The 26,498-nt window shown below is 36.8% G+C and overlaps 2 protein-coding genes across 2 annotated transcripts in view; one reads left to right on the forward strand and one right to left on the reverse strand.

Annotated features, from left to right (window-relative positions):
• Positions 1-13,651, forward strand: LOC112047505 (23 kDa integral membrane protein-like). Its single transcript, XM_024084644.2, has 6 exons — positions 1-65; positions 1,966-2,090; positions 4,092-4,280; positions 6,875-7,051; positions 7,735-7,974; positions 9,324-13,651. Exons 2-6 carry the CDS (start codon positions 2,028-2,030, stop codon positions 9,417-9,419), a joined length of 765 nt encoding a protein of 254 aa, XP_023940412.2. The 5' UTR covers positions 1-65; positions 1,966-2,027; the 3' UTR covers positions 9,420-13,651.
• The window catches only part of LOC112047524 (23 kDa integral membrane protein), a 27,632-nt gene continuing 14,702 nt past the window's right edge, over positions 13,569-26,498 (reverse strand). Inside the window, exons 2-5 of the mRNA XM_024084665.2 lie at positions 19,472-19,657; positions 18,415-18,597; positions 17,511-17,747; positions 13,569-16,167 (exon numbers count right to left, since the gene is read on the reverse strand). Coding sequence (XP_023940433.1) covers positions 16,093-16,167; positions 17,511-17,747; positions 18,415-18,597; positions 19,472-19,657 — 681 coding nt within the window. The 3' untranslated portion in view covers positions 13,569-16,092. The remainder of the gene's footprint in view (positions 16,168-17,510; positions 17,748-18,414; positions 18,598-19,471; positions 19,658-26,498) is intronic.

Here is a 26,498-nt window from a genome sequence, read left to right on the forward strand (position 1 = left end):
CCCCACGTCATCGCCATCGGACCACCACTCACCACCGGTCACCTGTTGTTCTACTATAAACTGCCGTGAGTGGTATTTAATATAATATTTATTTTTAACTTACCCTTTGTTTTATTAGTTATTTATTTTTAACTTACCCTTTGTTTGATTATTCAATGCCAAGTTATCGTAGACTTCGCTCTCACCTGATGATGATTGACAACGCAATCTAAGGACGTATTCACATAGAAAGCAGAGTGCTTGCGCCGATATACCAGCGCTTATCGGTGTTGGTCCGCGCAGATAGTCAGTGCTGGTAGTCGGTAGAGTCTCTATACTTGTTTCAAACCAGTTTGGAGCTGTTCCGACCAACGCTGTTAATGTTAAGTACGATATTTTTTATTCTTCCCTCTCATTCAAAATTCTTACAAGAATAATCTTAATAGCAGCATGGAATTGGGAAGTTGGCGGTGTTAGTACCCCCCGTGCCTCGAAGAGCACGTAAAGTAGGTCTTGCGACTGATCACCGGTCGTGTCGGTCTGCCGTCCCATCGGATTTCGAGAGTGAGGGAAGAGAGAGTGCACCTGTGCTTGCGCACACACTTGTACACTATAATCTCCTGCGTACATGGTTAATCCACCATGAGATTAGCCTCCGTGACCTTAAAGACGGTCGGGAGCATATTATTTTTTTTTAATACTTTACCAATTCCCTTTTTAAATAAAAAAAAAACCTGTGTTACTGAGCACGCCACACGCGTTAATAGGTTAAGAGAATATCGAACTTAAGACCTGTCTCATTTGAGTCTTAAGCGTTGCCTGTTTTTTTTTTCTTTTCTTGATAATATAGATGACCGATGGCTCAGCGTTTGTTTTTTCACAAAATTACAATTAATCATGACACATGTATCTTTTTAAAATTGCACTTTTTATAGTTTTACTTTAACTGTTAAGGCGGGCGAAACTGCAGGGTTAGATAAGTGATGAATAAATAACTTAATTTTTTCTCTTTTAAAATTGGCCTTGTTAAAGTTTTACTATATCTGTTAAGGCGGGGTTAGATCAGGGATGAATAACTTAATTTTTTCTGTAATGACTTTTTTACGAAGAAAACTTATTAAAAAAAAATACGGGAGCTATAAGTCACAACATAAACATGTTTAGACTTTTAATTTGTTATTCTAACCACTCAGCTAACTCGAAGCTTACCTCACGGAAGGCGTTGCATGCTTTTCTTCAGTGCATATTATATATAAATTCCACTAAGTGTGCTTCATGGCGAATTAAGAATATCTACATTCTTATGATTAAGTATTCAAGGAAGGTACTAACATTGTATACGTGATAGCCCAGTGGATATGACCTTTACCTCCGATTCCGGAGGGTGTGGGTTCGAATCCGGTCCGGGGCATACACCTCCAACTTTTCAGTTGTGTGCATTTTAAGAAATTAAATATCACGTGTCTCAAACGGTGAAGAAAAACATCGTGAGGAAACCTGCATACCAGAGAATTTTCTTAATTCTCTGCGTGTGTGAAGTCTGCCAATCCGCATTGGGCCAGCGTGGTGGACTATTGGCCTAAGCCCTCTCATTCTGAAAGGAGACTTGAGCTCAGCAGTGAGTCGAGGGTTGATAACGAACTAACATTATGTTTACGTATTTTTGCCGCCAAGCAATATGTGTGTGTTCTGGTCTAAGGGAATCATCATTAACAACCCATTTCGGTTCACTGTTCAGCACGAGTCTCCTTTCAGAAAGAAGTTAGGCCAATGCCTAGTCTGATTGCCAGACTTCACACACGTAGAGTTAAGAAAACTCTCAGTATATGCAAATTTCCTCACGAATTTTTTTCCTTTGCCGTTTGAGACCGTGATATTAAATTGGATGCCATGATAATATGATGCCATGAGGATACTCTCGGCTGAATGGCATGGCAAAGTAAACTAAAAGTAACATTAACTTTGCACATTAACTTTTTAATACAGGAGAAGTAAATCGAGAGTTACGTCCACGATTGTAAGCAGGAGGAAGAAGCAGCAGATTCGTCATGAAACCGAGAAACATACGTTGTTTGAAGTTCTTTTTGGCGCTCTTGAACATCGCTTTCATTGTAAGTTCAACTCAACTTTTTCTTTTAGTGAATGAAGACATTGCTTTTTGTAAACATGATTTTACGTACAGAGGAACCATTATAGGTTATGTAGTGATTTTTTTTAAATTTTCGTACTCTTTACATGTTAGCCCTTGACTATGATGCAATCTAAGATGGAAAACGGCCTAGCCTGTTATGGGGAGGATGAAAATCCACACCTTTTCGGTTTCTAAACAACATCATACCTACCGGAACACTAAATCGCTTGGCGGTACGTCATAGCCGGTAAGGTGTTATCTAGCTACCGCCGAAGTCTGCCACCAGCCAGACCTGGACCAATTAAGAAAACCTCAATCGGCCCAGCCGGGGATCAAACTCAATATCTCCGTCTTAATATCTGCGGTCTTCGCTATCTGCTATAATAAAGAGAGCAGGCATATTATATTTTTATCTATTAATCTAAAGGAGATCGACCGACTTTTCATACATTGCTGCCAGATTTGATGAATAAAAAGATAGAAAATGAATGAAAAGTATTTTTCGTCATTAATTATTTTTTTTGGATAACGTGCTGGGTTCAAAATGGCCAATGTCCTTTAAAGAGACAATATGTCTTTCAAATCACTTGTTCTTGTTGACAAATTATTGGACAACGAAGTCGTTCTATGTGTGAATTTTATTTCCTTTTTTAAACTACTTCTACACCCTTATTCTATATCTTTATATCATTTATTATTAGTTTCTTCTATAGGTTGCTTGGAAGAGATCGCTTGTTAGCAATAAATATTGTGCATATTTAGTACTTTTTTTTGTATTTATTGTACCTATTGTATGTTTCTTCATGGTTTACAATACAGTGTACCTATTTTCATTTCATTCTATAAGAGTTCTTTTTCCTTTTATGTGGCAAAATACTTAACTTTTAAAACATCCCTTCGTTGATGACGTTGACGACCTCCGTGGCGCAGTGGAATGCACGGTGGATTTACAAGACGGAGATCCTGGGTTTGATCGCCGGCTGGGTTGAGGTTTTCTTAATTGGTCCAGGTCTGGCTGGTAGGATGCTTCAGCCGTGGCTAGTTACCACCCTACCGACAAAAACGTACCGCCAAGCGATTTAGCGTTCCGGTACGATGTCGTGTAGAAACCGAAAGGGGTGTGGATTTTCATCCTCCCCCTAACAAATTAGCCCGCTTCCATCTTAGCTTGCATCATCATTCAGGTGAGAGTGTAGTCAAGGGTTAACCTATAAGAAAAAAAGATAAGGCCTCCAAGCATCTTTAATGATAAAGATGCTTGGAGGCCGTTGGATCAGCTTCCACCTTCACACAGGAAGTAAAACTATAAGAAATGTAAACAGTAATTGTTATCAATTGTAAATTATAATACTGTATGACTTTTTCAAAAGAGCAACTGTTGAGTTTCTTGCCGGTATCTTCTCAGCTGAACCTGCCTTCCAAACCGGTGGTAGAATCTTTACAAATAGTCAACTGACGTGTCAAAAGTGCTTGTAAACTGAGACTATTTTTTTTTTTAGTGTCTCAATATTCCTGCAATCTGTCTTGAGACATTCAGCGGGATTTTAAGTATTTATATTAAGGCGTGTTAGGTGCAAAATCCAGTGATTTGCCCATATCTAATAATGTAGTGTCTATTTCATGACATCTTGTGGTGCTCGTCTCTTGAGCCTTTTGAAAGTTGTACCAGGTTTCTTCATCATTAGGTTCCTTGCAAGTTGATTTGAATGTTTACGAATACGCTTTTGGTATGTTTTCATTGAGTGTGCAACTTCTGTCTTTATAGTCTTAATTTTTAGTTCACGATGCCTAATTGAATAAATAATTTTTGAAGAGTTTCCAAAATCGGTCCATAAACGACGGAAATATCCATGGACATACATAAAAGAAAACATACATATACAGCCGAACGTAGAATCTCCTCCTTTTACATACAACTTTTACAAATTTTACAACTAACCATCGTAATTTCCCTTTAACGTTAACCCTTTTGTTCCAACAGTTGTTTGGACTATTCCTCATGGCGATCTGCGTGATGCAAATGCGCGAGCGCAAGGCCCGGCCGGAGAAGCAGTCGGCCTTGTCGCGTGGTGTGCTGGCCTTCCTCGTCACCGTGGCGCTGAGCTTGGTGGTGACGGCCTTGCTGGGCTGCATCGGCGCTTTGCGGGAGAACGTCAAGATCCTTTATGTGGTAAGTAGAACCCTGAACCCTTCATCATTATCAACCCATATTCGGCTCACTGCTGACCTCGAGTCTCCTCTCAGAATTAGAGGGGTTAGGTCAATAGTCCACCACGCTGGCCCAATGCGGATTGGCAGCCTTCACAGAGAATTAGAAAATTCTCTTGAATGCAGGTTGTTTGCCTTCACCGTTTGAGACACGTGATATTTAATTTCTTGAAATGCACACAACTGAAAAGTTGGAGGTGCATGCCCCGGACCGGTTTCGAACCCACACCCTCCGGAATCGGAGGCAGAGGTCATTACCACTGGGCTATCACAGCTTTCAGCAGTAGAACCCTTACTTAATGTTAATAATTACAGGAATAACAAGCTACACAAATAACAAGCAATAAACAAACCGCTTCAAAATCGGTGCAGCCAAATTCCTTCAGAATGTAAGAAATAGATACTTTTTACAAATAATTTTTTGTTTACTTAGCTTTTCCAAATTGTTGTGTATTAACAAATATTTATATGAAAACCATTATAAAATCGGTTCAGCCAACGCTAAATTACTCAACTGGCGATGTAAATAACTCATAAAATTAGAATTAAAAAAAAACTCAGAATTCTGTATTCGGAAAGTTACTGGCTCAATGAGTCGCCAAGCTTATTGAGTCGCCAAGATGAAAAATGGGATGAGCAAATAATCGTAGATTGAAGATTGGACGTAGGTACTGGTTGATTCCTCCATAGCTGGATGTCGACATGAAAGAAATCGGATTGATTTTTTTACAGGCGGCGACTCATGGCCTAGGAATTAAAAATGAGCTCGTTTCATAGTCAAACGTACCTACCTAGATATTTTTATCGGGTCTGCCGATTTCCAGTATTCAAGTGGCACGTCGATTCTCTTTCTACGATCGCTAACGCTTCGAAAACAAGAAAAATGTATGGGAATGACAGATCTTGATCACTTGACTTGTCGATAGCAAATGTCATTCCCATACATCTTTCTAATTTTCGAAGCGTTAGCGATCGTAGAAAGAGAATCTTGGCTAGGGGGGCTGGGTGACGGTGCCGCTTCGATTTGTCGGTTCTTCGCGGAGATAGGCAGAATAAATTATAATCCATTATTAATATTAGCATGGTTAAAAAATATCACGGAAATTATTCAAACTAAACTAAGATTTTCTTAAATTGTCCAGGTCTGGCTGGTGGAAGGCTTCGGCCGTGGCTAGTTACCACCCTACCGGCAAAGACGTACCGCCAAGCGATTTAGCGTTCCGGTACGATGCCGTGTAGAAACCGAAAGGGGTGTGGATTTTCATCCTCCTCCTCGACAAGTTAGCCCGCTTCCATCTTAGACTGCATCATCACTTACCATCAGGAGAGATTGTAGTCAAGGGCTAACTTGTAAAGAATAAAAAAAAAAAAAACAAAATTTTGAGTTGATTACGAAAAAACTTTTTTGTCGACTTTTAAAGCTTTAGCATAATTTCCTCATATAAATTGTCCTTATACATTAATAATTCAATTTACTACAAAGTGAAAGCAACGATATCAGAACAAAGAACTCATATAGGGCACGGAAAATCAATATTAATCGACTATCCGATACGTATTAAATATGCAAGGAACATGTAGCCTCTATTTATTGATCCGACATTTGCAACGTTTATAGTTTTATAATCGTGATGATTACCGTATTTTAGCCTCATCTTATGACCCGCGAATCCACATTTGAGTGGCGTAGTGCTTTTAAGCTCCAACCCCTATTATTAGGTTTGTGTGAATAGGTAGCTTATTAAAACTTTTGACCATATCTAAACTAAGAGGAATGGAAATATTGGTCACTTAGACTAATAATCTATAGACCCGCAACATCTAACAATTTTCCACTCCAAGCTAAGATAATATGTTTGAATATATTGATTTTTATGCATTCGGATAAATAAGGTTAACTAATTTATACATAAAAAGCAAACATTGACTGGATATTTGCAAAATAAATAAGATTATAAAATTTCAAAATCTATTAATAATCTTTATTCGTAATTAGATGAAAATTCATACAGTTTTAGCTTCCTTACAATAAATGTGACATTTTTCAATATTTGAACTATAAACATAAACGCACAAATAACAAAGATATTAGTAATTTTGTTTGAACACCCATAAAAATCTAATGATCATTATGAACCTACGACGTCATTAAATCGTACCATTTTTATGAGACGTTTTTCCGTGGCAGCGCCGCAAATCTGCCCCTTTAAATCCCTGTAGCTTCGAAAGTAATGATCACAGATATCCTGTTACTTTACGATTACTACAAAATTGCTTTACTATTAACATACTCCTAATTTATATACAATTAAAAAAAACTGTCATCATCCCTATTACCCTCGTCGACACGCACTCAAGCGTACTTATCGCAGCGTAGCGATGCGTCAAGGACTCCCATTTCGGAGCACATAAAACGGTTTAATACGAATCCAACGACTACACACTATCTATGTGTTGTAAATCTATGATTGGTGACATTTAAAAGATTAAAATAGTGTTTTTATTGTTGCAATAGTTGTATAGCTTAGGTCGTATTCATTATCTTTTCTTTTGTAGCACGCCTGCTTCCTCATATTCCTGGTGTCAGTGGAGGTGGTGGTGGCGGTGGGTGGTGCGGCGCTGAACGCCTGGGTGGGCGGCTCCAGCGAGCTGAGGGTGGACTTCTACAGGAACTCCACCGTGGAGGAAGATGGGCTCAACCAGCCTGTGTACTGGGATACTTTGCAGTCTGAGGTAAACATCCTCAGACTATTTTATTGACCCACCGGTCATTCCCGTTCTATGAGAGAATATTTGAGCAAGTGGCGCAAATTAAATACACTGTTCACGATAAAGTTAATTCCTTTTTCAGGGAATAAAATATTTTTTAGGTATATTTTTGGGCTAAGAATAGCAAGGCTCCGCACGAGCTGTAAATATCGAAATCCCCTAATTTTGCCGCCCTAAGCTTCAGCTCTCTTAGTTTCTATGGTAAATCCCTGAAGACTCATTACAGACCTGTATTGGAAGAGGAATTTTCTATTTAGTAGGTACTAATTGTAGATAGGTATTGTTAGGAATGTTGTGCATATGACTGCTTAGTTGATACCTAATGTTTTTGCTCTTGTAACTAACTATCACTATCGATTATTATGTTTATGTTATTATCCTTTTGAGTGCCACTACACGATTCTTCTTCTTCCTCACCCAGCCACTTCCCATGACCTTCTTAAGTTGTGAAGGTGCGTTGGTATAGATTATAGTCGACCGACACTGCGCTTTCTGGTGTGGGTTAATTTCAGCCCAATGTCCATCGGCTATTCGAACTATGTGAATGTTTCATAAAAATAAATGTATTCAAACATAGTCATCATCCTCATTGTAATATTACGTTGTTCCCTCGCTGGAACCTTCTATGAGAATAATCTTGTTACCAGAACCAGTGCTGCGGCGTGGACGGTCCTGAAGACTACGCCATCCTTCAGCGCGAGATCCCCACGTCGTGCTGCGCGCGCGCCCACCCCCTGCGCGAGGGGGATGCTCGCAAGCACTTCCACTCCGCCTGCCTCGCCAACCAGCTGTACTACATGCGGGGCTGCGAGCAGATATTGAGGCAGAAGAAAGCGCTGAAAACCAACATTTTTATATCCACCGGTGTTATTTTCATCTTGTTTGAGGTAATTTGAGTTTTTGTTCAGGAGTGTTTTTTACAATACATGCTGAATTGCTGAACAGCATGTATTGTAAAAGTTTTCTCAAAAGTGTTCTTTTTTTATGTAGGCTTACGCTTGACTACAATCAAGCCTGATGGAAAGCAATGATGAGGTCTAAGATGAAGCGCGCTTGTTTAGAAGATGCCTATTCACTCTTGCCTTGAAGAGTGTGCAATGTGTAATTTGGTGGTTACAAATGGTTCTGGATCTCAGATTCTGGAAAAGTTAGGAGCCTGATATTTGGGTAAATGATATTTCAAAGTGTTAGCTTCGTTATGACTATACAAAATACACAATTTGTAAAACTTTTCTAGATAGTTTATTTTTTTGAAAAATACATGTTTTGCTCACATTTTGCTTTCAATCTCAGGAAAAGCAAGCTTATTTTCTTAAATTTTTATTTTGTATAGAAAATTAGGTATATATCTTGAACATGGCCATTTTGTTTTTCGTTATGTTGTTTAATTTACTTGCAATTAGGTAAAAATGGTTTTGGCGTTCACGTCATAAAATTTGCGTCGCGCGTCAATCGCTCCGTGCTTTTCACTCATGTGAAAGTCATAATTCGGCGTCTCGCTTGCGCTTCGAATTTTATCCATATCGTACCGTCGTGCTGCGCGCTCTTAAGGTGCATAAATTGTACGGGTCAGGAAACACAGAAGCCGGAAGGGCATTCCATATTTTAGCAGTTCTTATTCGGAACGTTGGCACATAACGTTTCGTGCGGGTTGACTGGACAACAAAAAGATGCCATTTTTCAGTCTTATAAAATCTTATGTCTGCGTCGTAAAAATTTACCTTGAATTGCTCAAGGTAAATTTTCACAAAATGCAATTAACGAGCTACAAGCATTGAACTGTTTAACGAAATATATTTATCATTGAACCGGAGGAAACTTTACAAGTAGGTTTTGTTGACTTTAGAAAGCAACTAAGGCTATTTCTCCCACGTGTCGTTTTTATAACACGTACAATTTCGCTATCTCTCGCACATGACGCGATACGTTGAATGTCAGGCGCACGCTACTGGATATATCCCAGCCAAATAAGGATTTAACCTCTGAATGAGACAATATATAACATTTACATAAGAAATTAAATATCACGTGTGTCAAATGGTAAATGAAAAACATCGTAAGGAAACTTGGTCTGAGAATTTTCTTGATTCTCTTTGCGTGTGAGTCTGCCAATCCGCATTGGGCCAGCGTGGTGGCCTGTTGCCGAACCCCTCTCAATCACAGAGGAGACTCATGCAGTTGTGTTCATCAGTGAGCCGAATATGGTTTGATAATGATATCTTCTTAAACATTTCAGATTGCTTGCATCATTCTTGCTTTGTGGATGGCCAGGACAGTGAGGACCGAACGTCGCAGGCTGCAACAGACGCTTCAGGCTCACTTTGAAACCTAAGCCGCAGAATACACATGCCTAAACTTAAAAACATGAAAAAAAAACAAATGTTTATGGTGTATTTAAAAGTACTTGGATTTAATAATATTAATTGTACTCGTAGATGGGTTAAACCAAAATTATTTAAAACAAAAACGTGTGCGTATCGGGACGCTCGACAGAAGTGATAACTTAAACCTGCCGTATGCACGAGATAAAGGGAAGACAGACAGAGTGATACCGTTACGCGTTACGTTACTGAGCGGTTAACCCTCCCATAAGTAATTATCACTTCATTAATCGTAATTTAATAATTAGTGTCGTAAATACTTGTACCTATTGTGTTCAAAATCACAAGGAAAGAGTTTGCTTCAAACAGTAGGTTGATTAATTAATTTTTGTATCTTATAGGATGTTTTAAATACTTTAAGAACTTAGAATAATTTGTGAGATTGTAATAACTTTTATTCTTATTTCTTATGTCATTTTGTCAAAATTTAAACACAAGTGAAATCATCAACAATGACATCCATTGTTGGTGATTTCACTTTAAATTTACAAAAATGTTAATGTGTCGACTTTTCTACAATAATTTTACTCGCTTTGTATTTTTTACACTTTGTCACTTTCACTTTGTTGGCATGGCGCAGTGGGTAGTGATAAGTGGGTAGAGTGAGGCCATGGGTTCGATTCCCTTAACTATTAAAAGAGATTAAGATCTTGGCTTATTAATTTATCTGCTTTATGTTAAAAATACGCGTAATATTACGCGTATTTGTTGTAAGGTTGTAATTCATTTATTCGCAACTACTAACAAACTTAAAATTAAGTAAACTAAAACTTAACGCCTCTGAAATTATTTATAGCAATTTTTTTATCGTCTATTCTATATATAAATATTATTTTGATTTATTTATTCTTTATTGCACATTTGTAATTAAGCAATGAAATGAAGAATACACAAGTGTGCAAAGACAATATGTATCAAACAACTTTTGGGTTAAAAAATCGTATTATCAAAATAGTGCTTACGTAAAAAGGAATGTTGTTACTTGGTCGTTAAACAGAAATATTCATATGCACCGCAACTAAAACGCAACCCACACGTCGAATGCTACCCCAGTCAAAATAGGAAAATATCGATAATCCTCGGAATGGGAGAAAATGAGCTTTAAACTCGCCTACAACTCAACTTCATTCTGGTGTTATAAAAGCGTTTTCTAAAAGTTTCATCAAGTCTCGTATATGCGTCGTAAGTAATAGGGATGATGACAGTTTTTAAATTGTATATAAATTAAGAGTATGCTAATAGTATATTTTGTAAAAGTAACAGGATATCTGCGATCATTACTTTCGGAGCTACAAGGATTTAAAGGGTCAGATTTGCGGCGCTGCTACAGATCTCTGAAAAACGCCTCATTAAAATGGTACGATTTAATGACCTCGTAGATTCATAATGATCGTTAGATTTGTATGGGCGTTTAAACAAAATTACTAATATCTTTGTTATTTGTGCGTTTATGTTTATAGTTCATTTATTAAAAAATGTCACATTTAATGTAAGGAAGCTAAAACTGTATGAATTTTCATCTAATTACTATAAAAGATTTTTAATAGATTTTGAAATTTTATAATCTTATTTATTTAGCAAATATCAAGACAATCTTTGCTTTTTATGTATAAATTAGTTAACATTGACCTTATTTACAAGAATGTATCATAAAAATCTATATATTCAAACTTAGTCATCATCCCCATTCAAGGAAACTAAAGGAAAATTTTGTAAACTTTAGAAAGCAACTAAAGCTGGTCTCCCACGAGTCATACGCGTAGCATAAAGCAGCTAAAGCTGCTCCCCCACGAGCGACATGTTTGATTTGAAGCTACGCGTCACTTGTCACTTACATACAATTTTTCTATTTTTCGCAACACAACACGTCGAATGTCAGTCGCACGCTACTGGGTGTAGCCCAGTTAAATAAGGATTTAACCTCTGAGAGATAATATGTTGTAAAAATGGTATACACCTGAAATTGTTTAAGTATATTTTATTTGACGGCTGTGTGGCGCAGTGGGTAGTGACCCTGCTTTCTGCATCAACGGCCGTGGGTTCGATTCCCACAACTGGAAAATATTCGTGTGATGAACGTGGGTTTTTTCCAGTGTCTGTGTGTATTTATACATTATATAAGTATTTATATGTAGTATATAAATGTATATGAATATTATAATATCAACTATCTTAGTACCCATAACACAAGCTACTCTGTATGCCTACTTTGAGGGTAGATAGTGATGTGTTTTGTTTAAATATATTTTATTTATTTATTAAATATCATCCTGATATTTTAAAAGTATTCTCAAAAGTCTCATAAAATCTCGTGTCTGCGTCGTAATTTCTTCAAAGTCGATTAGTATTAATTTGTTATAAGATGCGGGTTCGATGCCCACAAACGTGAAAACGTTGAAAATATACTTTTGCTGTTAACTGTGATAAAAAGTAGTGACACTGTCATTAGCTGCATTTCAATTGAGAGCTATAAACTATGTGAATATAAAACGATTTTAAAGCTGTCAATTTGGTGTGTGTTTAATGCAATTTGTGCAACCAATTAAGCACCGATGACTGTAAATTAAATAGATTTAAATAGAATTCAGTAAATCAGTCTCTTTAGATTATACTCAAAGGCAGAAATATCCGCCCACTTTAGTATGACGCCAGTAATAAGTGGGCGGATAATTGTGCCTCTGAGTATATTACTTTGCTTTGCAATTATCAATAATTAATACGTGTTTACATAATCTAAATTTTATTATGGAAATCATTTATTTATTACAGTGAATGATAGCTGTTAATATGTTTTTCTTAAATTTTAATATTAATTAGCAGTTTTATTTGTAGATTTAAAAATAGTAAATTATTGTCATTTAATCAATTTTGAAATAATAGTAATTAATTTAAAGATTATGATAAAGCAATGTGTGACCTGATTATCGTGTAGTTTCTATGATAATTGTATCAAGTATTGTAAATAAATACCATTTTGCTAGTAAAATGGTTAATTTACGTTTAGTCATCAGTTAAATAAGTATACACATAGAGTGCAACTTTGTTTGCGTACGCATTTGTGCACTTCTGTTTAATGTAGTCTAGTAAGGTATTAGTAGAGGCTGATGATTGGTTGAAAATAAAACGAAATGATTGGTTTATAAGCATTAATGGGGCTGGGACTTTCTTTTATGTAAAAACCTGTGCCTGTGAAGTTCTCGCTCTTCCTCTATCACATTGCTAGCAGACGGTTTCATCCGTGTAGTTCCCGTTCCTGTAGGAATATGGGGGTAAAATATGGCTTATTTTATAATTTTATAATAATATTATAGATTACACGACGTTTACCTTTAAATTAGGTTCTTAGGTAGGTATTATTATAATTAAGTTGTTAAGATTATAATTATAAGAATTTTTTGTAATTATAGCCTGAACTTTAGCTGAAGTGGCAATGGGCAGGCCACATAGTTTGAAGAGCCGATGGACGTTGGGGTCCCAAGGTGCTGGAATGGCGACCTCGCATCGCATATGTTCCTTTATCGACCTGTTTACTGAATGTACAAGTATTTTATATCAAACCAGCCGACGCACCCCGGTTTCACCCGCGTAGTTGCCGTTCCTGTGAGAATACGGGGATAAAATATAGCCTATGACACTCACAAATAACGTGGCTCTCCAGTAGTAGTAGAATTTTCAAAATCTATTCGGTAGATCCAGAGATTACCAGAGGTTATCTTAGAGTTACTTGTAGAGAAAATACTTGTAAAGAAAATACCTCTATAAAAATTAGAACAAAGTATATATTAAATATATTGTCAATGCTTAAAAAAAATTAGTCCGAGTAGTGATTAATTAACAATTTTTAGACAACTCATTGGTGTTATATAATTAATATACTTAATTTGATATAAAAAAACTTTTCATTCAGTTAACAGGTCGGTGAACGCCGTCTTATATACGGGATCTTAGACGTAATAGACTTATAACATGCCTTAAACTTAGGCCATATTATGTTGCCGATGCTACTTAGTGTTATTACTATGCCCACTTCTGGCACAAACTTAAAACAGGGCTTCTTTCAGGTAATAGGGGAGTGCTTGACACGTTTCACATGAAAACTCTTTCTTTTAAACACTGATATTTTATTTAAGAAGTTTTATCAACATTTGTATTACACACTAATAAAAATATCTTAAAATCAAAAGGAAGTTTCACTTACATTAAATTCCCAAATAATTAGTTTAAAAAATTACAAATTAGCTGCAATGGTAACTAGACTAACTTAGTTCATAGAAAACTTCGTACAGAATATGTGGTATTGTAAAATGCTATGGAAATTCTTAAATACTTCTACTAGCGGACCAAATAAATTATGTTGTTTTGTCCAAAAATAATAAAATGTATCAGAAAATGTATGATTTTTTTTAAATCTTTCCGATGTTTTTGAATACATTTTGTGAATACAAATATAGTTTATGGATTGTTTTATAAATATAGTTTGGTATACAATGCAAAAAATGAATACAGTCTCTGCTTAGTGGTAGAAAGGAATATTATTTTTTATTTTAATTTTTACGTCCACATAAAATGCTAAAACAAACATTTCTCTTAAAAAGTAACCTACACTTGAAATACATTAATACACAAACCTTAGTCTAATACAGAACAAATTCTATAACACGTAATTTTGGTTACTTATTTGACTAGTAAATGCTTAGTAAACAAACTCAAAGGGCCGCCTGTATATCTGGCATGGTGCAGCGAAAAGTATTCGTTACTGAACAACTATATATTATCAATCTGTACACCTAGCATGCGATCAACTACATAATCATGAAGAGAAATAGACAAAATGTCGACTAATGGCGACTGAGTAGTCCCAGTTCCATCTCTTTCGTCAGGTCTTTCGGTTGCGCAGCTATTTTCTTCACGAGATTACATCGTTTAGTTGCATGTTAGGCCCTATGGATAACAGTAAATAAAGTGGACTAGGATGATACCTAGACTGTCAGAACTTTATTTTAACGAGCATTGTCAATGAAATAATTAAAAATGCGATTTGCTGCGTCACGCCAGATATGCAGCGGCCTTCACGTAAAAAAAGTAACTTAATTTTAAAGTCGCTAATATTACAAAATTCACAAAATCTAATATCAAGATTTGTATGCCAATGCAACATTGATGTTATATTTATTAATAGAGATTTAACACTGACTTAAATAAGCAGGCGTTAATTTACAGAAGGTTATCATTTATAATGAACTTTTTATCCGTTTCTCTACACAGCAATCCTTGGTAATAGGTTTATTTTGCGGTTTTCGCAAAGTTACCAAGCCTGGGTCAGCATTAGGTTTATTTTTTATTATATCATAAAATTAGATTATTACAAAAGTAATGAATAATATTCTCGTCTTATTATAAAAGGAGGTGGGGTGGTTGTTAAGCCTTCCAATTAAGCCTTAATACTTAAAATAAAATGTCAGTTTATAATAATAAATAATACATAGAACAAAAATATTCAGCACCAACAACGAATTCAGTGCGACATTCTGAGAATTTACATACCATTATTTCTTAAACCAAATACACAGATTAAAGAATAATAGGCAGATAGACACGGTAGTATAGTGCAGCTATTCTAAATCCAAATTTAAAAACTAACACATTCTCGAGTCATAACGACACAAAGCGTCGCATTAATAAAAAAATTTAAGAAAAATGGTGTCTTATGTTTTAAATATTTTAAACAAACTCAAAGGGCCGCCTGTATATCTGGCATGGCAAACGTATTTATTAATGACCAATTATTCATCAACCTGCACACCTAGCATGCGATCAACTACATAATTGTGAAGAGAAATAGACAAAATGTCGACCAATGGTGACGGAGTAGTCCCAGTTCCACACACAATGAAGGATATTTCCGGTTGCGCAGCTATTTTCTTCACGAGATTACAATATCGTATGGTGCATGTTAGGCCCTAGGGATACTAAAGGTTACTAAACTTTATAGGGTTAATAAAGTGGACTAAGATGATACCTAGATGGTCAGAACTTTATTTTAATGAGCACTGTACACAAAAACTACAAAAATAAGTTTAAGTATTTTTTGTAGGTATTGATTATTATTAGTCTATTATGATATTAATTTACGTCATTGTTGATGTTGTTAAATATTGAAATACAAATTATGAAAAAAGTTTCTATATGCGGATGTTAAAAGTTTTAACGGCCTCACGCTGCTTGTAAAAACTCATTCTGTATCATTCTTTATTCTGTGACTAAATATAATTAAACCTATAAACAATAACGAAATAATGAAAGTTAATAAAACTTACTTGTAATTTTACACTTAAAAAAATACTTAAGTATATTATAAATTGTTATAACAATAGTAAAATAAGTAATAATAGTAAGTCTCATAATAATAATATTAACAATAAAATATAAAAAGAAGACTCTAAGTTTACAATATCTATTCTAAAATAAATAAAATATTATTAGATCTACAAATCTATTATATTTCACGGTAGGGGGTAGGTACCGTTCAATTTTACATTTTTGTGTAAAAATAAATCTCTTAAAACAGTGCTCCTTAACAATAAAAAAGCGGTTTTATTTACTACAAGCGATTTTCTTTTCAGTTTAAGCGGTTTCTCTGCCTTTGTCCTCTGATTTGATCGCGTGAGCCAACCATAGTGCAAGGATAATGCCAGCAACCTGTAAAAAATACAATTTCAGTGATTTTTATGTAAATTGTTTTAATCCTGTTATAGCCGCGTTGCAACGACTTGCGGTACGGACGGCTTCAGTGTGCTCGTGGCGTTCGAGCCGTCCACATCTCTTGTTGTGTAAATCTTGCTGGGTTCCTTGGGATAGGCGGGGAGAGTGACGTGAGTGGAAAAGGGGAGTGTTTGTTAACAGTCAAAGGATCCTTTAACCCTACACACAACGTTCACAAGTGCGTGACTTCACTCTGCCATTCTAGGGTCTTATTTTGATTACAGTTTGATTTGTTAATTAAGTTGTCCTGACAAATGTTGTGAATGAACCTTTGATCGACATTAGTTTTCTTATTTTTGTAATCACCTTTGAGTCTGCTAAAATTCCTGGGTTAGGATTTCCTAAATTGACTGAAGTCTGGTCTGGTGTTAGGGATAAGTCGTGGCTAGTTACCACCCTGGCGGAAAGACGTATCGCCAAGCGTTCCAATACGATGCCACGTCGAAACCGTCAGCGTTATTGGTAAAATAAACGTGTACCTTTTCCAAGTAAGCCTGCCTTCTAAGCGTCCACTTGCGACAGGTGTCCAAGGATCCGCATCGGATAGCATCGAACGGATTTTATATACTTACCATAAAATTAAAAATCCGTTCAATGCTATGCGTTTAATACGTATACGATGCCACAGACTAACAATAAGACATAAGGACCTGCCTCGGTAGACGTTACTTTTCCGTCAAAGTATATGATCAACGATCTAATGCGATTATGAAAACTGTCTCTATAGAATCGATGTTCCATAGTTGTGAGCGTGTTCGTCGGTTATTGAGCTCCGTAAAAATACCTTTCTGTGTACTCAAGTACATAAATTTTTTACGGTTAAAATTACGGTACGATAAAATATTTTTTTTACGGTATTTTTTTTTCAAATGGTGAAAAAACGGTAAACAACTTGTAGTTTAGTATAAAACATAAACTCGTAATTTAAGCTCGTTTTTTTGAAAATGACAGCCAATTTTGTTCATGGCTTTGGGTGCGATACTAGATCTTGTGTAATTAGTCTGAGATACGATGCCAATCTGTAGACGCCATTACCCGCATCGCAACAAACGGATTTTTGATTTTACGATAGATAAAATCCGTTCGATGCGATCTGTACGATGCGTATCAATGGACGCATTTGTATGACTTTCTAGACAAATAATACTAAAATCCATTTGATGCGATGCGCCCGACGGGAATCTGTGGACACCTATCATAATACTGCATTAAAATATTGGTTGAAATCGCAGTCAAGGAGTTTTTATTAAATGAAAAAAAATAGGCGCGAAAGGACTTACCTCCAAAAAGCAGAAAAGGATGCCGCAGACAATAACCGTCATGCCAGCACTGTGGACTGTGCTGAGTACTTTGTCCTCACAGCCCTCCTGGTAGTACTTGGTGAGGGAGATGCAGTCCGAGCGCTTGTCCTCGACTTTGTGGTCCGAGTTGTCTGGCGGGCAGCAGCTGTAGGCCGGGTTGAGGCGAGGCTCGGACGCGATGTAGTTGTCAGGGCCGGTTACGCCACAGCATTCCAACTGAAGTATAATAGGCTAGTTAATACTTTTTGACGCAACAGCGTCTTATAATTCGATGAAGCCAGATCACAAAGCGTTAGCTTTTAGCGATCTCTGTTCTGTGAGCCAGATGCAAACTCGAAAAAAGATTACGTCATCCGTCGTTCCCTCGCTCTAGGGTTGCCAACTTTTTTACAAGAAATAAAGTATATTCTGATGTATTTTAGAAAAACGATCATTTTTTTGAAAAATGCAACTATACCATCAGTATTTTCTTATGACGTTGTCGTCAGTAAGCCGATAGATGAACGTGACAAATCTGAATATTTTTTTTTTTAATTTTTTCTACAAATTAGCCCTTGACTACAATCTCACCTGATAGTAAGTGATGATGCAATGGAAGCGGGCTAACTTGTTAGGAGGAGGATGAAAATCCACTCCCCTTTCTACACTACATCGTACCGAAACGCTTAATCGCTAAGCGGTACGTCTTTTTCGGTAGGGTGGTAACTAGCCACGGCAAGCCTCCCACCAGACAGACCTGGTCCAATTAAGAAAACCTCCTTCGGCCCAGCTGGGGATCGAACCCAGGACCTCCTTCTTGTAAATACACCGCGCACACCACTGCGCCACGGAGGCCGTCAAATTTCCATTTTCTTACCTTCGCCACATCAAAAACTTAACTTACATTGGTCTGGATGGTGTCCCAGAACTCCTTGTAAGTGGAGTCCTCTTCCCGGCTGGACTTGTTCTTGATGAAGGAGGCCCGGAGCTGGGTCTTCATTGTGCCTTCAATTTGTGGTCGTAAAGCAGCAGCGGCGATACCGACAGACAGCTCTAGCAGAATTATTATGATGAGGAGGCCGACGAACTGGAAAAAACGACATCATATTTCTATAATTTCACCCTTTAAATTGTCTAAAATTAAAAAAAAATCATAAGTTCAATTATAATCCAAAGGATCTTAATAAAACGTGATTTAAAAAAAAAACAAATACTAAATTCCAAAAGGTACAAATAAAAAATTAAAGGGATAATGCCACCCATTCTTTTATATAGGTCGTTGGGACTTTATACTGACAACTTTTATTCAAAAATACGGAACTTTTGGGAAAGCGAATGGGTACTTGTTTGAAGTCAGTCAAAAGCTATTGACATAATCAGATAGAACATATAAATAAATTTGAAATGCGTGAGAAGGACAGTGTTAACCCAGATGCCATACAATATTGACTACCATATATCAGTCCAGAACCAAACGAGGAAGTATACAATATAATATTGACCCGAGTTGTGACACAAACCTAGAACAGCTCTGTCGGAACTCGAAACCAAATCATAAAGTCGTCAAATTGTAATCATTATACAGCATGCTGGGAAGAATTTCCCATAACTCTGGGGTTATATTCTACGAAAATTAATTAAAATTGTTTAAAAATTAATATTTTTGGAGTAAATAATATTTCTTTTGTAAATAAATCTCAAGATGTGTCCCTTAAACGCATTTTTATAAACGACGTAGCCAAAAACAATTCAAAATGCAAGGATACATATCTAAAGGCGTGTGTTGCATGAATAGTCGGAATTATTTGAATTACTATGTATGAAAACCTAATTTTTTTTTTAATTTTTAGTTAAAAAAACATTAGTTATGCAGTTCGGCTCCTATACTCGTAAGTGGACTCGTCAACACTTTAAAGTTATGGGAAATATTCCTCAGCACCCTGTATAATATATAAACTTACAATGTATAGCAACTTCGGACTCTCCTTCCAAGCGCCGAAGCAACCGAAGGCAGCAACCAACAGGATCAGAACTCCCACCACTATGAGAACGATGTCAGTCTCATGGCCCGTCGTCTCCATCCCCGCGAACCCCTTGATCATGCCCAGGTCCACGCATGCTGCAGATATTATCACGATGCCCAAGATCTGGAAGCAAACGGAATATGTCATGTTTCATCATTTCCATCCTTAGACTAATAGCCTATAGACCCGCAATCAATCATTATTAATCATATCAGGACTCCACTGCACGACATAGGCCTTTTGTAGGGACTTCCAAACATCACGATCCTGAGCCATCTGTATCCAATGAATCCCTGCGACTCTCTTGATGTCGTCAGTCCATCTGGTGGGAGTTCGACCAACACTGAGCATTCTAGTGGGGGTTGCCATTCCAGCACCTTGGGACCCCAACGTCCATCGCGGATTTCCGAATTATGTGCCGACCCGCAACGCCTATCAATTTTTCACTCCAAACACCACTTCTGTGACTATGTGAGCGTAAGAGCTAAGCTTTTACGCTTGTCGACACGCACATAAGCGTGCTTATCGTTGCGTAGCGATGCGTCAAGTGTCCCGATTTCGGGGCACATAAAACAGCTTACGAATCCGACAACTACGTACTACCTATGTGCAATAAATCTATGTTTCTACTTATTTATACAAAAAACTAGAGGTCGAAATTGAGAAAACATTTTATTTCAAACTAGCCGACGCCCGCGACTTCGTCCGCGTGAAACTCAATGTAAACTTTTACCCCTATCCTACCCCTACCCTACCCCTAGCCAACCCCTACCCTACAGCTACCTACCCCTACCCTACTTTTCTGGTTGATTCTTTACACCTTGTGTCCAAAAAACCCAAATATCTTACGGAACCCTATTTTTTTCCAAAATAAAATTTAGCCTATGTTACTTGTGGATAATGTAGCTTTCACAAATCCCTGTAATGTGAAAGAATTTTTAAAATCAGTCCAGTACTTTTTGAGCCTATTCATTACAATCAAACAAACATACAAACAAAGTTTTCCTCTTTATAATATTAGTATAGATAGTTAGTTACAAGCAAAAAGTTTAATAACGTCTGGTTATTATGGTGATGAGTACTCGTATAATCGAAAACTTAAAATTAAAGTAACGAGGGAAGTACGATCTCGTATTTACACTCGTTCAATGATATTAATCAGTAAACGAGGGTAAAAAAAATGAGAAAAGTACATGTCAGAAAGGGACGAGCAGAATAATAGTTACAATATTAACAGACAAAGAAATTAATTAGTTATGTTGTTATTAATGAAGTAAGGAACCTTTACTTTGCTTTTGGTTCATATAGGTACTTAAAATAATAGCTTTTAGTTTAATGAACAACGGTGTTAATGTTAAGCCGCTTTTATTTATTTCTACATACTTTTTGTGACAAATGGTCTAAACTTTTTTCTTTGCGTGCTTTATATGAGTTAAATATTATACTTATGTTGTACTCATAAATACTAAGTCCACACGATTTTAGTTTTTTCTGCAAATTTATTCATAAATTAGACGAAGGGCATGACCCTTCCATGACTTTTATATCACCTATTATATTTCAATCACTGTGGTTTGGTTTGATGTTGATAATAATTATTCATCCTCATCATCATCATTATCAACACGTATTCGGCTCAATGCTGAGCTCGAGTCTATTCTCAGAATGAGAAGGATTTGGCCAATAGTCCACCACGCTGGACCAATGCGGATTGGCAGACTTCACAAACGCAGAGAATAAAGAAAATGCTCAGGTATGCAGGTTTCCTTACGATGTTTTTCCTTCACCGTTTCAGACACGTGATATTTAATTTCTTAAAATGCACACAACTGAACAGTTGGAGGTGCATGCCCCGAACCGGATTCGAACCTAAACCCTCCGGAATCGGAGGCAAAGGTCATATCCACTGGACTACCAATTATTCACGAGTCAATAATAACTGTATTACGCACTCTAGCATAGAATATTATCCGACTGACTTTGTTGGGCTTCTTTTTAAACCAGGGCGCAGAATACATAATAGTCAGGGCTTATTTGGACCACTATAGCTTTAGTTTCGTTTCGCTCAGGGGCGTATGCTACCGCCGTATCAGCCGTATCAATGATACGCCCCCCCGGACTACAAGGACCTCATACGTGTGAAAGCAAAAATTTGTAAAAAGTAATCCTACTAATATTATAAACGCGAAAGTTTGTATGAATGTTTGTTTGGATGTTTGTTACTCTTTAACGACGCCACTATTGAACCGATTTGGCTGAAATTTGGAATGTAAATAGACTTTACTCTGGACTAACACATAAGCTAATTTTCATCCCGGAAAAATACATGGTTCCCGAGGGATTTGTGAAAAACTAATTTTCAAGCGGAAGAAGTCGCGGGCGTCCGCTAGTCTAAAACAGTCTGGTGGTGCTTCCCGAAAAAAAAAAACATTAAAAAAAAATGCAGAATTTATAAAAGTAAAAATGCAATACTTTATGGTGAAAGAGTTATGGTAGAGTAAATCAAAAACTAAAGAGATTTTGCGGGATTTTAAAGAGATCTCGCTCGTCTATTGGGCCCCCAACTAATTTTGATACAGGGCCCCTCTAAGGCACGTTAATTCACTGGTTTCGCTTCTACATTATTGAATTTATGTTTTTGTAGTTTGCGGCCAAGTCTCACTAACTAATTAACTATAGTTAGTTAGTGAGACTAAGCTTTCTTATGAGGACGATAGCTATTGGCTTCATAAAAAAGCTCAGAGTTTATAAGTGGGCGATAAGCGAGCTACGCTTGGAGTATCTCTGCGTGATCGAATCATATACAAGGAGAACCGCAGAAGAACCATAATCACTGACATAGCTCAACGAGTCGCAAAGCTGAAGTGGCAATAAGCGCGGTACATAATTCGAAGGACGTTGGATTCCCAAGGTCCTTGAATGATGACCCCAGATTAGAAAGCGCTGTGTTGGTCAATCCCCAACGGTGGACCGACAAAATCTAAGTTACGGGAAGCCGTTGGACGCTGACGAAGCCGTTGGACATTGAACTTATTGAAAACATATTATGTCCAGCTATGGACGTCCATCGCTTGATAATGATAATGAATGTCAAATTGTTAATTTAATGCTAGCCACTCACCATCCAATAACTTCATGTGCATGAGAGCATGCACATCGCGATCAACACACGATCAGTTTTATCGGATGTCCTGCCGTCAGCTCTGCTGGCACGTGAACTTAATGGATGGTGAGTGGCTAACATAAGATGTGTATAAAAATCCCATAATATGTGTAGCGAGTACTAGTACAATGCAATTGAGTGATGAGTGTAAATGGACCTGCGCCATTGTTACGACGCGGCCGTTTTAAGGTCATATCGATTAATTCAGCCATTAAATCCAATATCTTTTTTGGTTTTTACTTTTCACTTCCTTTGCCTTGATATTGTTCTATTTTTCGTAGACATGACATAAACTGTCTCGTTACTCCAATGGTCGCTATGGATCATGAGATCGTGGGTTCGAGTTTTGGTGGCTTTAAAAATAGGGTAAATCCTTTCGCCTATATGAAATTTGCAGTATCAAGTTGTTACAACCTTGTCCTTGGGAGAAAACTTTGGTAATTATTATAATTAATATCCCCAGACGAATTAGATCGGGAGCTGACTCGCTAGATGTTACTCTGTGTAAGGAGGTATAATATCTCCACGCGGCTTTGGTTAACTTATTCCGTATGTAATGTATGAGTTAAAAGATTGTGCTTCAAAGTTCAAACATCTTTGTAAGACCTTGGTTTTGCAGTTCCAAGCCCACGATTCAATGTTATGCGCCAACGCTTTCGCATCCTATACCAAGTACCTGTCACATATGGACTTAGAGCCTGCAATAGTCAGACTTACCTCATTTTATGAAATGAATGTTTGTCAGCCATACACAAATAATGCGGTAGCGAATTATGGATATTAGACTGATGTCGCTTTGGATGATATCAGGTCTCAGGAGTCCAGGCTCAACCGTCCAAGAAAAAGCTTTTTTTATAACCTCAGCATAATATGAGAAATTTTGGCTGGTGAGAGGCTTCGGCCTTGGCTAGTTAAACCCTACCGGCAACGACGTACCGCCAAGCGTATCGTTCCGGTACGATGTCATGTAGAAAATGAAAGATATGGATTTTTATCTAACTCCTAACAAGTTGGCCCGCTTCCATCTTATTGCATCATCACTTACCATAAAGTGAGATTGTAGTCTGCTTATAAAGAATAAAAAAAATCATGACTGTCGGCTTTAGCTTTGCGGTAACCCTTCAAAAAACAATGTTGAGAAAATCAAACGTTAAGGAAATCTCTAGCGAATTTCTTGCCGGCTCTTCTCAGCGGAACCTGTCATCCGAACCTGTATTAAAGTCTTTGCAAATAGATAAACTTGACGATTCAAAAGTGCTTGTAAACTTTGAAATAAATGAGTTTTGATTTTGAAGTGTTGCTACAAAACTAACAATCCTTATAATATCCTGTAGAAAATATAAAAAAAAATACGTTTTTAACTCAGAAAATTCATGATCTTAAAAAATGCTACCTTTTATAGCCTACGAGCATTTATATAGGCATGAACCTACTGTGCCTAGTACTATACTGTTCATGAGCAAATTTTACTTTCAAAAAACAAGGTGGGTAAGTTTGACTATGTCAGGCTTTCGTACTACAAGTACCTGTCACGTATTAGCTAATCGATCCCGTAGATCCATTCACATGTATGTGAGAGTCGCGTGGGTGTCATGCTTTTGGATGTTTAGTCGACCTTTGATATTAGATTGTCAATGTTTTTCTTTGTGTTGAAAGTATCCGCTGAGGTATTGGTTAGCCCAGTAATTTGGATTGACATATTTCTATATTGGCTCATATTGTCTGCTGGCCTATTCACTAATTTTAACTTTATTTACAATCTATTGAAAAAAATATCAAGTCAATTGAGAAATGACATCTACAGTATGATATCCACGATGGGTGTCAGTAGGCACCGGATGACATTTGTCACTTATAATCTCAATTTCGTCTATATCAACTAGCATACGTCAAAGATAGTGAATTAGCCTTGGTCTCGTGGCATCGGCAGTGACTAGTTATCACCATTCCGGCAAAAAGGACTGCTAATGGATTTAGCGTTTCGATAATATGTCCATTGTCCGTCAGCACTGCATTATCACTAAAGATTAAGGGATAAGCTGTCGGTAAAAAAAAAAGAAAGTCATTAAAAAGTAATTGAATTTCGTTGCTTTTATTTTTATAAAGTCACATTTCTTTCTTTCACGTTTAGAACAAAATATATTGAAATCTAATTGTGTCTCACTAAAACTAAAAAGTAATTTATTTATTTATTTTTCTTTTTTTTTTTTTGTATGGTGTAACACCACGGACATCCCAACGTTATATTATAGGAAAGCTGATAAGTTTTTACTTAAAATTATGGAATTAAAAAAAAATATATACTGTGATATTGGTTAAAGTAATCGGTAAATATATTCTAGGAAATTACACGAGAAATTGCATACTATCCTTTTCTATCTTTTTAAGTCGGCTTTGAAAGATAAAAAAAGTTAGATAAAGAAGTCTAGTTTGCATTCATCTATGGATTTCCTATGACTTTATGGCAGGGTAGACTCCATGCTGACCTCATTTCCTGCGACCTCGTTTCAACAACTACTGGTGACGGTGAACTTTATTGCCCTATAACCACAGACAAATGGTAATGATAGACGGAGTCCACGCTAATAAAAAATAATTAAAATGGAGGTAACCAATTAATGTCTAAAATCTAAGTTATATTGACTATCTCAAGTAAAAAAATCCTTGTATAATGTAACTTTAAGACGTCTTTAGTTACATAATTAAAGTAAAAAAAAAAATAGAGAGAATACAAAAAATAGAGACACTCGTTTTTTCTGTGTCTTTGACCATTTTGTCAGAGATACATGAAAAGATTGTCCGAGTTGGCTACAAAATTTTATGATACTCGTAGACAGAGTAGTCAACTTGCTCTCCGTGGCACGAGAGAACACCACCAACATCGCAAAACTTGGTTACTCAATTGGAAACTTAAGCTAAGCTTCTAATTGGTCAGAACTAATCATCATAATAATCACGTGGTAATTTTTATGGTGGCTTAGTGTGGTGGTGTTTCTGAAGACCTCTCTTAGTTGGTAGTATCTGTGGTTATCAACTGAGAAGTCTTCGGTTCGATCCCCATAAGTATGTGAGTAAGTACCTCTTTCAAGTAAGTCCGTTTCCAACTTAGGCTGCATCGTCACTTATCATCTGTCGCATCCGCGCGGTGAATCCATGAAATGCTAGAAATATGAAAGATGTTCGTCTCACATCTATTTTATACTAGTCAATGGCTCCAGCACGCGCGATGGGTCGACCTAATTGTATCGCGTAATAGACGAGCACTGGGTAGTGGGTAATAGTCAAAAATGGCGTCCACTAGTTATGTAATAATGATGAATACACGGAAATAGATATCGGTCGTCAAATTGGATTTCGTAGAAATATACGACAGTAAGCGAAGTCTTTGGAATAGGTACGATTACTTTTACTTTAATTATAGGAAAGCGAAAATTTTTCTTTTACTACTTTTCTCTATTATTTCTATGAATTTAGAAGAAGAATTGGGTCGTAATAGAAAAGTGAGTGTTGAATTTTAAGGTAAGACTTTCATTTTGAATATAGAATAGAAGTAGGAGTTACTTTGTGGAAATGATTATAATAAAAATTAACAACAAATCATTGATTTTAAGCTCCATCTAGACCCGAGCAAAAATCTTTTCTTCAATCTGAAACCGGATCTTCCTCAGGAAATCTTGACTCTACTATGTTCAATTGGTGAAAGATGCCTCCATAGAATTTTGTCCTTTAATAGCGTGTCTAACATCTTTTTGGGAATGGGGATGTACCCTTATTGGATGGTGAAAACAACCTATAGGCATC

The sequence above is a fragment of the Bicyclus anynana genome, chromosome 5 (genome assembly GCF_947172395.1).
Source record: "Bicyclus anynana chromosome 5, ilBicAnyn1.1, whole genome shotgun sequence".
NCBI classification, from domain to species: Eukaryota; Metazoa; Arthropoda; class Insecta; order Lepidoptera; family Nymphalidae; genus Bicyclus; species Bicyclus anynana.